The sequence below is a fragment of the Schistosoma haematobium genome, chromosome 1 (assembly GCF_000699445.3).
Source record: "Schistosoma haematobium chromosome 1, whole genome shotgun sequence".
NCBI classification, from domain to species: Eukaryota; Metazoa; Platyhelminthes; class Trematoda; order Strigeidida; family Schistosomatidae; genus Schistosoma; species Schistosoma haematobium.
Window position 1 is genome coordinate 76,470,896 of NC_067196.1, and position 16,039 is coordinate 76,486,934.

Below are 16,039 nucleotides of genomic sequence, written 5' to 3' on the forward strand. Positions count from 1 at the left end.
TCTATAAAATAGTACTCAATACAAAACGGATTAATATTTTACCATGTAGGCACATAAGCACGCCGGAAAGGATACACCGACATGAGTAGCAGTAGCGAATACCGTGAAAACAAAACCGATTAAAAAAATTAGAGTATCACATAAATTGTGAAATTCCAGCACACTGGAGGATTAAATTTTGTAGCGACACCAAAAAGCCAGCGGAAGAACACAAAATGAGGAAAGCCGGCTGCCATTGCTCACAAAGATGGCGGAAATGATAGTTCCCGCTTCATTCTAATCGGTCGCTAAGTAGACTGCCAAAATTCTGAACAGGAGTTGAGTTTATATCCAGCCTATATATATATATATATATATATATATATATATATATATATATATATATATATATATATATAGTTAGCTTGGGTAACAGCAAGATGAATTTTAAGAACGGAATGTAATGGTAAAGAGTGTGTAAACAAGAGCGAATCAAATAGGATGCTTTACAAATTTAACAGATGAAATGTAAAGGAATTTTCAAATTTTATAGGTCAAGTCCATGATAAGAAGTCAAATAAGTTTCATCTAGATACATTGTTGTCTATTGTGCGGAGTTCGGCAGTACAAAGATGAAAAGGACTGCCTTTTGGTAGATCTCTGTTCATGTTGTAGAGGATTTCAAACGATAAATCTGTTTTGATTGGATGGCTCGTATCGACAGGGAATTCTATAATTACGTTCCCTACAAACCTAATTATAACCTTCCTTAGTTAATCGGGGCGGTATTTTTGAACCCACCTAATGACCGTCATACATCCACGACAATCGGTGCCTTATGGTCGTGGTACAAATAGCAAGGGAGTATTAAGCCAGGTAAACCATTGGTGGGTGGGACCTATTGGTTTGTAGAACTTTCTATTGGAGTTATACATTGTCCATTGATTTCGTCCCTACATACGTCCTACATTTGACTGTGGAAAGTATTCATGACTTTTTACGGCTGAACTGAATTACTCTACATAGGCTCATTATAAAATACAAGAGGAACTTTCTAAAGGGAGTTACGACCGAATATTCGCAACTTGTCTTTTAATTTCGTAGAAATTTGTGGCTTTGCTTGCTTTTTGTATAAACTGGGAGGAGTGTTTAGTCTAGGTAAAGCAAATTCGCAGCTGTCTGAACACATATTTTCTCCCAATTTTAAATTTTTGAGTTCTCGACTTCTTTTGCTTCCAGGTATTCTTATCTCTGTCACGTTTCATACTTAAAATGTTGTAATGTTGCCCAATCTGATTGATTATTAAGTTCATACAAATCAGTTCTGTTATAGATACTTTAAAACGGTAGCTATTGTAATATATCTTTGTTTTAGGTTATATCACAAACTGACCTTCGTTAGACAACCACTGAAAACCAGTAAGCGTCGGGTAGGTGTTTCGTCCTCGTTTGATGCTCCTCAGCAGTGTTCATCCACAGCCCCACCAAAGATCGAACCCAGGACCTTCAGGTCACATGGCAAGCGCTTAACCTTTAGACCGTTGGTCCGGCATCTAGTGGTGTACATGTCTAACTTGAAATCAATATAAACCACAAAATGCACTCAACCTCTATCCGAAGTAGAAATGTGTTGTCGGCGGAGATTCTTTAGAAAAAAAGCCAGATACCTACCTAGTTCAGTAATGCTTAATTGATGAGATAATACCTTAACATTACATCGATTGTATATAAGGTTCATAAAAATGTTTCTAGAGTTTATCTTGGATAGCCAAGAAATAGTAGGAGAAAAAAATATGTCTTCCTTAGTCATTTCCCGAGACTAATTGTTCATTTGCCACTACTGATACAGAATTTCTGTACATCGGACTACAAAACCTCCGTTAAAGTGTTGGCAATGTAGATGAAATCAATTTATGACTAGTGGTATATGTCAATTTGAGTGAACCTTGATGAAGTTATAGCATTATTCTTATTGCTTTCCAAACTCAATTGTATTTCCCAAATAATACTACTTTTTGCATTTATGTTCATTGATTATTCATTTCTTACTTTTCCTCCACAATACTATCATTTCAAACCATTGTGGTGTATCCTTTTTGATAGGCTATTGAAACACAATTGACGTGTTTATATGTTAATCTTTCTATGAATCACACTTAACTTTTGCAATCATAAGTTTAACAAGATGATTTAAATGGATTGTGAACAATAGCTTTCTACCAGGTGACACTTTATTGCTCTTATCTACTGTTTTTCATAGTTTTATCACGAACTGGCCTCACTCAAATAACCACCGAAGACCATGAAACACTGAATAGCTATTTCGTTGTAATATGAAACCCCCTGAGAGTGAGCATTCACTATCCTATCCGAAATCGAATGCAGGACATTTTCAATGGTAATCTAAGGTCAGTTTGTGGTGTAAACTGCAAAATGCAACAATTTACACAAATTAGAACAACACATAAGCGAACAATTGTTTTCGATTAGATCGCCATCAAATAATAATAACCATATGTTCACTGGTGACTAATTTTGAGATGTAATTCCAGGAGTCCTAGGGAAAAGCAAAAAGTAGTAGAGTTCAAACATGCTAGGTGTAAGGCAGCCATCCACTGCAGACAATGCAAAGTTACTGCGCAATATCGCTAATTGATTGGAGTTAGAATCATAAGTCATTGGGTATTGACTCGGTAGTTCAAAGGCTAAGTGCTCGATGTGGGACCTGAATATCCTCTGTGGGATTGTGATTGGACACTGTTGATGAGTCAAATACCTGGAAAAACCAGCTGTCTCGTGCTTTTTGGTTGTTACGTGTTGTCAAACGAAAGTTAGTTCGTGGTGTAAATTATAAAATGTAACAATTACCGAGCAACCACTTTTTATTACTCAGTAATTTTATAGAAGTCATTATTATTATTTTCTATATGGTATTAATATGAATGTACAGATTTAAAAACTATATGACAAGTAAGAAAATCATCTTAGCTTTTGTGACGTTTTTCTATCATAGATTTTATATTCATTTTCAATTATGACCTGGTCTCTATTGTTACATAAGGTAATATGTAATTTGAAAAGTAGAAAGACAGCAACTGACAAAGAAATGAGAAAATCATTTTTAAAATCGATATGTAGTACTAAAATTACCATTGGTGATTGCTCAATAACATATCACAGAATTTCGATCATAAGAACAAGTGGCGCGATTTCTTCAAGATCTTTACCAATAATAATAAACAATAGTATTAATATAAACTGAGATCAAATATACTGTTTAATCGGCAGAAAAAGAAAAAAAATCGACTAACATTAAAACAGTCTTAGGGAGACTAAATTTATGGACGAACCAATCACGTATAAGATAACAGGTCTCAGATGTTGGCGTGAAATTCACTCATCCATTCGGATAAATAGAGTTTCGGCATTATAGCTGATGTCAATTCATGATGAAAACTCGAAATTTAATTCCTAAGCTTAATCATCAACTGTAAATTATAATTATAATTCTTTACACAGGTTTATAATCTTCATTTGGTCCTGGTTATTAAGTGGATACTCTTAAGGTCAGTAGTCTAGCATCGCTCAAAGGTTGTCCATAAATTATAGTCTCACTAGTCTTTTCATTTATACATATGCATTTGTACACTTGTATGATTGTATTAGATGAAGTAAAACATATGAGGAAAAATGTTAATGTCAAATAAAATAATATATCTATAAAGAATGAATGCACCATGAAAAACTAGAAAAAACAAACAACAATATACAATGGAACCAATTCAAAAAACATTTAAATAAAGTATGCAAAAATGGAATTATTTTAGAAATACAACATAATGATAATAATTAAGAAAAATCCCATTGAATCATTTGTAATGTTGAATTAGTAATTAAATGAAATACTAATGTAAAAATTAAAATATTACGAACAAGTTTTAAAGGGCAATTAGGAATAATGTAATTTTGTAATCGACGTGTTAATATATGCACTTCATGACATATACATATAAAAATAAATGATGTCAAAGTTAAGTTGATCAATGGAAAACCTGGTAATAGAACAAGTATACCATAAGCATCGGCTGATAACCAAATATGATATTGAGCAATAAATAACTAACAAAAAAAGAAACAAATAGGAATTGGAGCAAAATGATGGATGTATAGACGATTACAATATGATACATCATATATGGGAAAGGTATTATTAAGATTAAAATAGACGAAACTGTTTAGTAAACATTCGAAGATATTGTGCATCATTTCATATTAGTTTAGTCAATTTAGTATAAATATGACTCTCCATTCCCCAAGTATTAAACGGCCTGGGGGGATATGGATACATAAGTCTAAAGCGTTCCGTACTAGAATAAAGCAGATATCTAGAGTATCAAGATATATAAAAGTTAGGATATAAGATTGTAAGGTGTATCTCAAACATATACACTTATACGTATAAAGCTTACGACTAAAAAACGAAAAGTATGTAAAGATTTGTGATTTCCCGTTGTTGATATTCAGGAATGCGATTGATCAGTCTCTGCAGTTATATTCGCATCCTGAGCGGATTAATTCGAAACTGAGTCATGTTGCAAGTTTTAGTACATTTGGTATGTGGCTAGCGAATTTTATCTTCATTGGGACTTACCATTAACAGTAGATTAAAAACCCCTACATATAAATTCATGCCTGTTGAGAAAGTTAGTGACTATACGAACTCAGTATCTCAGTAGATAACAATGGTGTTTGAAGCGAAAGGAACTGGGTTCGAGTCTCAGTGTGAATATCAACCTCTGGAATGCAGATGAATCCAGTTGACTAATCCTAAATAGGACGAAATACGCATCCTAGATTCCACTGCTAGTCAAATACCATATATATAAATATATACATATTAAGAAAGGGTGGGTTGTACAAAGTAAAATGTCTAAAAGAAATATGCTTTGAACTAGTTGTTTAGTAGTTCGTCTATTAGCACACAATCTCAATTTTTCGTGCAGAAAAAAACAATTAATAGAGAATGGAGAATATGTTTGAATGAAATGAAAATAATTTGAAACTTACTTCCAATGACATATCACCAATCCAAGCAAAGAATATACTATATATTTTACGTAATGAACTGAAACTATTTCTCACCAGAATATACGATATTATCTACAGAAAAAATTCACATAATATAGTTTAGACAGTCGTAAAAGCAAGATTAGTATATAGATTCTACAGTAATCTGCAATGAAAATAAGGAACTCCCTTAGTAATTAATGTAAAGCCATTGTGTATTTCTTCATTTAACTTTATCTATATGAATGGAGTTACAAACTACATTAAAATTTAATGACGCTAAATGAACATGAACATCATCATTAAAATACTACTCCTGAACTTATGTCGTCTTTACTTAGTCAGTCAGTCCGTCATACTAAACGTAACACGTGGTACATACATGTTACTGAGAAAGATTGAACATTGAGTATATAGTTTTAAAAAACGATCAGTCAGCCAGTCAAATGAAATGCAGAACCTGGTAGATGTGTACATAGATTTAAGTTGCCACACTCCATTAGCACAGAGAGGTGAAATTGTCAAACCAAATACCAGAGTAGTTGAGGTAGTAACAATATTAGTAGTAATAAAAAAATATCAAACATTGAAAAAGAGTGAACGCATATGATGGTCACATAACATACGAGTAATGCTTTGAAGACACCCGTGATCGCATGCAAGTAACCTGCGAATATCCTCTATTCTTAATAGCCATGTTTCACACCTTTAAAGTAGAACAGAGAACTGTTGCTCGGTAAACTCGTCATTTTGTTGACAAACAGATATCCCGCCTGCGCCACAAGTGACGCAAGATGGCAAAAGCCAATCGATCCTTCTGAACCCGTACCGAAATCTCATCAGACACCAGACCATCAGGATTGATGAGACTGCCGAGGTAAGTGAAGTAGTCGATGCGTCCAACTACTTTACGCCTATCGTTAATTTAGGTGGTGACACAAGCTAATCCCTAAGCATCATTTTGGATTTGGAGGGAGAGAACCGTATCCTGAACATGCTTGCATTGTTGCTTAAGGTGGTCAGAAGACTGCATTTTATCATTGTCTTCACCAAAAAGAACTATATCATTTACGTATTCTAAGTCAATAAGTGAATCTACTAGAAGAAAGTCGGTTGCCAACAAGCTAGAAGGGAGCATTATCTTTAAAAGAATGTCTATAATGAAGTTAAACAAAAACTGGGAAAGCGGAAAACCTTGACGAACACTATTCGAAGTAACCAATTCCGAAGTCAGTTGGTCATAAGCTCTGACGCGACCAGCAGTGTTCGAGTAGAGATTCTGTACAAGGTTGATGTAATTATTTGGTACACCTTTTAAGAACGGATACTTCCATCAAAACCTGCCCATTTACGGGGTCAAACGCTGTCTTAAAGATCGAGAAATACAACTATAGTTAGGGGTTGGCAGCTACGCCTGTTTAGCGAAACATGGAGAAGGGTGAATATTTGGTCTATACATTCACGCCCAGGTTTGAAACCAGCCTGTGTTCCCGAGTTTGCTTTTTATGAGCCCTAGTTTGGCGTTAGATAATTATTGAGACTAATATTTTAGATACTGATTCCTCTATAGTTATCATAAGAGGACTTTTGTACTTTCTTATAGACCAGAAAGACTAGCAATCGAAATCATCCAGATGGGATTACATCCAATTTCCAGAATCTAGATAAAATCCCAGTCAATATAACAATTAAAGCCGGATCACAATTCTTAAAGATCTCTAGGGTTAATTCATCGGCTTGAGGTTTCGTGAGTCAAATAATCAATGAAGCCAAATTATTATTTAATTAAGTAAACTAAGCAGTCAGAAAATTTGGTCAGTCACTTGTTTAGATGTGTGAACATGTGAAATGACGATTTAGTGGGTTACAACAGTACACGATTGACTCTCAACTACTACTAGGTTGTAAGTTCGGAGCGTATTTTGAATTTACTTCAGCTTTTTGGTAAATAAGTAGTTTTATTAGCCTTCATACAGAGCAAAGTAATTCAAAGTTGAATGGTATGGATGAACCTATGATGTTGTCTACTAAGCTGAGCTGATTTCAATTTGCAAAAAAAGACATAGTTCACTAGTAGGGTGGGGCTCCATTATATATGCTTGTGATTTCCTTCACATTCAGATATATTTTACTAATTAAAAGTAGAAAATTCACGAATTTGTATATTGGGGATAAGATCCATTCAATTAGATGGAGGAGCAATGCGGACTTGACTTCAAAGAATTGTGTTCATTTAATAGCTATAAATTTTAATGGTATTCACAAAAGACTCAATGAATTTAATGATCACCAGAAATCATTTGCTGTATCAACACCGAAAAAGGCGATTTCTTTCAAGAACAAGCACAACAACAAAAAATCACTGTATTAAACTTACAGGAATGAGACACATATATGCGTGGATATGTAAACATGTTTCTCGATTCGAACAGGCAAATACATATATGCAAGAAAACTGAAAAGGAGAGAAGTTTTAATCTGAAGATTGGGTAAATAGATCTAAAGGAAAACAACAAGTCGGTAAAATAGGTTCACAAACACGGACAAAATTCAAAGATATATACAAATATTTCTTGATAAGGGGGCCACAGATGGACCTATAGTCAGTCAGTCAAGCACATAAATATCGGAGAAGCAAAGATAAAGGGTGAAATTCAACAATATTATTATCTGTGAACCTTATTTGTAAGTCTTTAAAGAATTATTATGCTATGAGAATGTTTGGCAAACAAGATATAATTAAGGCTACACTAATGAATAGCTTCGAGAGGTGATTTTCTGAGTTTTAGTGAGAAGCCGTAACTAATGGAGTTCTACCATGTCGGGTATGAGACAGTTACTCACCGAAGACAATGGAAGATGGTCGCGCGATTTCGTGGATTGGTTAGATATTAACATCGTTAGGTGTCGGATAAGTGGTCTAGAAGTTAAGCATTCGCGCGCGAGACCGAAGGTCCTGGGCTTGAGCCCCATGCGAGGGACCGTGGATGCGTACCTCTGGGGAGTCCCAAATTAGGACGAATCGGCCGTCTAATACTTCAAAGGTTTCAATGGTGGTTTAACATTGATTGGTTCATGATCTCAACTAAAGCTCTACAATAGGAAGTTAAACTGAGTGATGTAGATAAGTGCAAACTAGCTGTCTGTACGATTATCGTAACTAATAGTTGGAGACGGGTGACATGACTCAAGGTCGGTTGAAGTGGGGAAGGATGATCCACTCTTTGTCTCTCTTTAGATATTCAGCTTTGAAATAACCTTTCACTTTCTATCCAACTAATTTATTCATCTTTATATTGTGCATAGTACTTCTATAAGACTAGTAAGAATCCGTGCTTGCAATAACTTTTAGCAGTGACCAGTTGAAAATAGTTGGAAAGTTTGTGTATCTGAGTAGTTATGTGAGTTTTAGTGGTAGCGTGACTGATGAGGTCAATTTATGTATTGTGAAAGCTTAACCTGTTAATGCCAATCTGAGCCATCTTAGGTGCCGTTGCAATAATAGTCTGATTGTAAGAGGTGAGAGTAGTTTTGTTTTATGCTCGCGAAACCTGGAATGTCCAAGCTGAGGATGTACGTTAACTCTGTGTTCGATTACCATAGTCCCTGAAGCATCGCTAACATTTAGTGTCAACACTACTAGTAACGATAATTCAATTATTGTGGTGTGTGCTACTTATATTGACATAAGTAGCATATGATGTTAGTCGTGAACAGAAGGTCTTGCAGTAGAGAGACAAGAGGATCGAACAGTAAAGAATGGAAACAAGATGCAATTTGTATGAAAATGCAAGAACAATGAAGTCGGAGTCATTCTGAGACAATTGGTGGACATTTTGCAAATTAAGCATTACTTTATGATTGTTAGATTTTATTAACAAGTCTTGTAATTTTGTGTTAAATACATTCAATTGTCCCCACTCGTGTTCTGTTCACTACAGAATCACTATCCTGAAACACCGGCTTCGTTGTTATAGACTTCATTTACGAATGTGGTTCCATCGGCTTTCAAATCGTGCATTACTTACCGACACTGGGACTGATCAGTTTATGATATGAAATAAAGCTGTATAGGATTGACATATGTCAGTCCATCCCGATTCCTTGTTTTGGGTCCGAGAGATGATGTAATTCAGCAAGTTGCGACGTTATCAGACATAGTTCAGAACAGAGACCAATGATGATCGCGCTGTAGTTTTTATTCACAATTTTCATAAATGTGAGAGAAACTTCTTTAACTGAAAGAATTTCGAATCGTCTCTTTTATATTTGTTAACTGAACTATTTCTTCTAACATATACTGTTTTTGTTAACTATTTTGTTTTTTCTTCATTATCTTTAAATGTTTCTTCCCAGTATCATCCATACTTTATGTGGAGTATTCTGTCTTTTCTGGCGTTTTTGTACCAGATTTTTTGTGCTTAAAATAAACATATCAATAAATACATAGTCTATGCCTAATGCTTTCTATTATAACAGATCGATTGACATTAAGATCATATTACGAAATTTACAATGGCAATTTCTGATGAAACGAAGCAGATCAGAATAAAGAAATATTAAAATTATATGATAAATACTTTTTCCAAAAATAAATGAAACTATTCTCTTACCATTAGACCAATTGTGCCTAATACGGTTAAACCTAACGGTGAGAAACATTTGTATATAAGCATAGAGAAATAAGAAATTTCGTTATGTTCATTCAAATGACTCAATAATGTGGATGATGATGACGACGATGATAAATTGTTAGTACTATTCATTGGTTTTTGCAAATGATTTGAATATTGAACAGTTGAATTGAAAATGTTATCATAATGTTTGATTTCATAAGATGTTGAATGATTTAAGTATTCATAAGACTCATCATTGTAATCATTCTGACAATGGAATGTTTTATGATTAGCTTTTTGAAGTCGTTTATGATAATCAGTATCCATGTCATCATTGTTAATTTTATGATTATTGACATCACTACTATGATTATCATCATTATTATTGGTAGCGACAGTGGTAGTAAGATTGTAATTCTTACTACTCAGTGGTAATCGAGAATAACGAATTTCATCCGACTGCTTAATGCCTTGTAGATAACCAGTGACAGCATAATTATCACCGCTGTTATCATCAACGGTATCTTCTAATACTCCAATTTGTCGTAGGGATTCGCACAGGAAGGCAAATATCATACCGTAAACAGCCGAATAACGATCGATTGACCAACGAAAAAACCATATTTTTTCATCATTATTGGTAACATCTTTCTGTGCTGGTGTATACTCACGATGATATTGAAATATATACTTTTGTGGTCTGAAAAGATTGTGTTCATTTGAAAATGTAAGAAAAATTCAATATATTACTATAAGCTATTAACACTACTGATTATGATTATAGTACATTTACGAGCTAATCAATCTCACGTATTCAAATAAAATCATCTAATAAGTTTACTGTGCGAATAATCATAAAATGGGAATTCACAATCATACTAGTAATAACAACTTACTATAGATTAGTTAATTTTTTATTGACAAGCGAATATTGGAGTTTTAACATTAATGGAGAGTGAAATTTGGTAGTACGCCTGAGAGCGTATGTTACTGACAAAAGTTGTCCGACTACATTGATATTGCATAGCCATTTTATGTGTCTCGGATAAAGAGAATTCCTTGGCTATTTGATATGATGGGATAAAAAGTTGATATTATTTCGGTTTTTCGGTATCAATTCATTATGAAATCCGGATGACAGGTATGAACTTCGTTCATTGATAAAATTCTATTCTTCCCACCAATTCAGGTGAACTATATTTAGTGTGTGTGTGTGTTTTAGATTAACTTTATGTATTTTCACCTATGCGATATTATTTTATGTAAAATTATTATAGAAGTGATTTTATTTCGGTTCAATGACGATGTGATTCTGGAGTCAATAAATGTAGTTAAAGTATGCTTCAAACCTACAACGTGACGGTTTTTATTTAATTATACCATAGTCAATGTTATTTCTTGGTTTAAACTATCATTTGACTTAGAGTGTAAATTTATTAAAACTGAGAAACAATCAATACACAATAAAAATGACCTAATTCATACAAACCTTACCCTGAGAAGAATAACCAATGAAAGAATCCTCTTGAACGATACAATGATTCGATAAAACATATTAAACCAATAAATTTTATTATCATTAATACGTAAGTCAATCGTATACGACTACAATGAATGAAACATATTGATTTGAAATATCGACGACATTTATTAGTAGTAGAAGTAGTAATAATAGTAGTATTAGTAGTAGAATCCAATGGCTGTTTTAATTTCTGGTTCATGATTACCATTCGCTTTTTATTCGTGGTTATTGTTGTTGTTGCGCTCAGTGTCGACGATGTTGCTGGTGATATCTTCTTTTTTAATGGTAAAACAATGCATTGAAATTTACGAATTAAATCTTCTGTTAACGGTGGACCAAGACGTCCACGTGACTTAACAACGGAGCGATGTAATCGATGTCCAACAAGTTTTTGATTGGCTTGATAATGACAAAATTGAGGATTACAAGGAACAGAACTATCAGTATCAGTAGTAGTAAGAGAATAATTTTGACAAAGATCAAATCCTGTACCGAGTGATAACGCTTTATAATGACCCTTATGTAAATTATAATTAATTGGTGCCGTTAATTTACGTGAAGATGAAGAATGACATGGAATATAATCAGATATTTCACCAATTACTGTATCTGTTGATGACAGCAGGGATGATGGCGATGAGGTGGGTAACAGGAATGATTTATTCATGTTCAGGCTAGATCGTCTTGGAGATTGATGGGAATAAATTTCATCATCTGATTCTATATATTGATGATTAGGTGGATATTCCTCGTAGTTAGTAGTAAAGTATTGGTGATTGAAATAACGGTTACGATTGTAGTTGTAGGAGTTATTAGTTGTAGCGGTAGAAGTGGCAGTTGCGTTAGACGGGATACTTGTAGATGCAGTTGTAGAAGGAATAGGAGTAGTAGTCATGTTGTTAACATTGTTAGCATGAGTAGAAAGAGCATTATTATTATTATGATTACTGTTGTTATCATTACAATCGATATTATCCCGATTATTTTGATTTTCAGATACTTTTTGACCAGATACACGAGGGAATATAACACAAACAATCATTGTAACAGTAAACCAAAATGATACTAATGGAATAAAATAATAAGCTAAATAACCGCGATTCATAACTAGACATAATCCAAAGACGAAGAAATTAAAACGATAAATAACCTGTAAACAATGAAATATAACATAAATATAAAATATGATTGATAGGGATGATTAGTAAGACAAAACAGATGATACAAGAAGAAGAGTAAAATCATCCAATTAGTTGGTTTCAGTAAAGTAGGAAATATTGGCCAATTATCCATGTTAAGATCAGTTAGGTCTTCGATGGAGAAATCAAACTGAAAAATTGGTTATAAGCCTGAATTATGTATCACACTCTATTGTACGATTAGACAGAAGTTACAGACTGATCATAACATTGCACTTACTGCTGGTTTGTGTCGTATAGGAAAGTGTGATTTTGCTGATTACAATTACAAGGAGATGATAGAACTCACCGTAATATTGCGTGGAAAACTATCTAACTGGTAAGTAATATTTTCCTACAGATGAATAACAGTGAAACATCCTTTCCTTAAATTGAATATAATTATGATACAATTCAAGGTTTAGAGACAGCGCTTAAACTTAATTAATAAAGTGAGATATTTTTAAAGATATACTATTGTGAAATATGACTCAGTAATTTATGAAGTTGCACTGAAAGCGTGTAGATTAACATAAAAATCAGTATCCATGGGTGTTAACTTATGCATACATCCAAAATAACTTGTGAGCTGACACTTAACCCTCTTCCAGTACACTGTCATTTTATACAAACAGTGCAATATATAATGAATGATGCTATTTATATGTGGATTATTGTCTGGAGGTGTTGTGGTCTCCGACCTGTAAGGTTTAGTTGTGAAGGTCTCTATTTTTCTGCAAAAAAACCATCAGCACGTATTTCAAATAGGATTTTGTTATTAGGATTTCTTCACGATTGAATAACAGCTTGTTCTGTTGACAAGGAACTTGATTAGTTATTGTGCATAACAAAAGAGATAGAAAACAACCAAAACAAATAAGTACATAACGACCACATAGTTATGGATAACTATCAATCGAATTTCACGTCATCAGAACGACTTGTTAGTCAATTGTTGAGAAGTTCCATTACTTTACTCCCCTTTGAAGTACATACTGACGATGTTGTTCAGTAGAGCAATGAAGCCTTCAAAACTAAACCGTACAAATCAGAGACCATAAAAACTCCATCTTCATACTGAGCTAAGACTATTTTACATCATCCAAAGTATTCACGTATCACCGAGATATCATATTTAATTCTGTACTAGTACACACGTTTTTAAATTTTTGTTTCAAATGAACAGATAATTTATAAAAATTAAGTGCTACTTGTTTCACATAAAGTGTGCTCGAACAGACTTTAATGGTTTATTGAACCCACGTTGAAATAATGAAATCCAGAATGCGTGTTTCGTTCTGTTTGGGACTTGTCAGACGGATGTACTTGATCAATTGGAGGTTTTAACATCAACAACGGGAAAATACAAATTTTTACCAACAGACTTCTATTCATCAAAAATGTGTCATACTTAGTACGACTATTTGTAGGTAAATTAAATGCCAGAGTTATTTACAAAATTTAAAAACGGATGATCCTCTCACACTCTTGATATACCTATTAAAATGCAATACGTTTGAAGAGCAATCAAATCTCTACAAGGTTGGAAAATTAGCTCAAACTGTGAATTGAAAAGTAGTACTAAATAGATTACAACTTGAATTATAGTAAGGCATCTTAAAATCAACTTTTCCAACAAAAAGAAGAATACATACAATTAAATATCGATGTAAAATTTGCCATAATGCTTTCCATGCACTGCAGAATTCTCTGGAGCAACGACGATACTACAAAATAAGAAAAAAGTTCGTCTAATTAGTATATATGGGCGGTATAATACGTTAGACCACGTGAATTGTAGCTGCAATAGTATAATTTTGATTTATTCATTAAACATTATTAAATAAAGTAATATTTACCATGACATCACTTAAACCGGCGAACGGAACGAAAGTCAGCAACACAACAACAGGACAAGCTAAACTATTCCACTGTGTCCCAGCCGTGTTAACTAGACTAAAAAGGATTAGATTCAGTCGAGGGAAATGTATATTCCACAAGCAGCCCACAGGCACGAACAAACAAGCACACAACTTATGCGTATATGTACAGTTCAAAAATGTCGTCGTGTACTAATACAGGAAACGAACCAATGGCACTTAAGGTTCTTCCAAGTGGAAAATACAAACTAAAGTTAAAAGTGAGCGTTTTTGGCGCGAAAACGAGAAATTTAAATCTCTCAAATAAAATGTGACATGAGGTTTTAGCATCCTCAATATATCCAAAGTGGAACCTCTAAAGACTAGACCATTCTAGTTTATTTTAGAAGTCATTTAGCGATTAATAAACTGGGCACAAACGAATAAATTAAAATTTATTATTCAATTTTTCGAATAGCGTAACATTTCTTAGCATACCGTATATTGGGAATAGAAATGGGATGCAGATTTCTAGTTTAAAGTCTAAAGAATAAAAATTTGTGAAACTGTAACACTTGACTTTCATTCATTTCACAATAGGTTCATATTATTGACCCAAACTTATTTCTACTTAGATAGTTATGTAGTAGATCTGGCAACAAGTATTTCTCAAAGAGTAGTAAATTATTTAAACAAAAGATCTAAAAACTTGATTCTGAGCGAACTATAGATCAAGGCATATACTAGCTTATAAATAATAAATGAACATCTGACATTTTAACAGGAGAGATATCTAACTAACTCGATTGAAACAAAACCCCTAGTGTTTATTGGTGGTTAGCTCTAGGAATCGTCTAAAATTCTTTTACGAACCTATAGCTAGGGGAATCATTTGATAAAATTTAAGATCAGAGTAACAAGCAAAATACTATTAGGAAATCTACCTGTGAGAAATTACCTTTCATATGTAAAACGAAATTTCTAAATCAAGTATAAGTTTATCGTATGTACACTTGAGTGTTTATCAAAGGTTATCTTATCATGCAACTTGTAAGCAGTTAGAAAACTATTTTTATTAGTACGGTCAAAACGACAGGATATTTAGAGTGAAGTTTAACCATGAACATTAAAAAAATGAATACAAACTATAGGGTTGTTTGCTTTTTAAATAAAAAATGATTTAGTTAAAGGTATATTCTGACACCTATCCATTTAAATAACATGTACAACACATCATACAGTATCATATTTCAGTTATGGAAATTTATTCTATAAACATAATTACTATGAAGGATGTCATTGATTTGCTAAGACCTATTGAAGCAATTCAGTAAAGATTATATATATATATATCATTAATAGGGAATATTTTCACCGTATGCAGGCACAAATGCGGAGGCGTAACTCGTTTCGGAGCGTTTATGTCCATATGTATAAGTTAAAAAATATCTAATGCTAACCCACCTTCAAGTGCCCTTATTAGTTCAGCTATAGGAAACTTATATCTACAAATTAAACAGAAGTGTTGCATTTTATAGTTTACATAATAGGATGACTCTAATTAAACAATTATTGAAAGCCAAGAAGCTGCTCTGTCTTAGTTTGGGAGTATATTAACAATATTCAGATGTCATAAATTGATTACTGAAGCTATTTTCTTACATGTCGTGTAAGATCAGTGATTAATATTGAGCTATGGAGATGATATCCTCTGAACACTGAATACTAAAGTCGTAAAAAGCCTAGCTAGCAAGAAATTATTTGGAAGGACTAAGTATTTAACTCGGTAAATTAGTTATCTTTGTTAGTTATAGCAAT

At 33.3% G+C, this 16,039-nt stretch overlaps 1 protein-coding gene across 2 annotated transcripts in view; it reads right to left on the minus strand.

Annotated features, from left to right (window-relative positions):
* Window positions 1-439: 439 nt before the first annotated feature.
* Window positions 440-16,039, minus strand: part of CASD1_1 (N-acetylneuraminate 9-O-acetyltransferase) — a 46,494-nt gene continuing 30,894 nt past the window's right edge. Inside the window, exons 17-22 of one of the 2 annotated variants that reach the window (XM_051209720.1) lie at window positions 14,018-14,089; window positions 11,157-12,334; window positions 9,660-10,362; window positions 7,424-7,501; window positions 5,047-5,139; window positions 440-4,098 (exon numbers count right to left, since the gene is read on the minus strand). In XM_051209720.1, the coding sequence (XP_051075179.1) occupies window positions 3,829-4,098; window positions 5,047-5,139; window positions 7,424-7,501; window positions 9,660-10,362; window positions 11,157-12,334; window positions 14,018-14,089 (2,394 nt within the window). In that variant the 3' untranslated portion in view covers window positions 440-3,828. Of the gene's footprint in view, window positions 4,099-5,046; window positions 5,140-7,423; window positions 7,502-9,659; window positions 10,363-10,558; window positions 12,335-14,017; window positions 14,090-16,039 lie in introns of those variants that run through there. The other variant, XM_051209721.1, reaches the window with a different exon arrangement.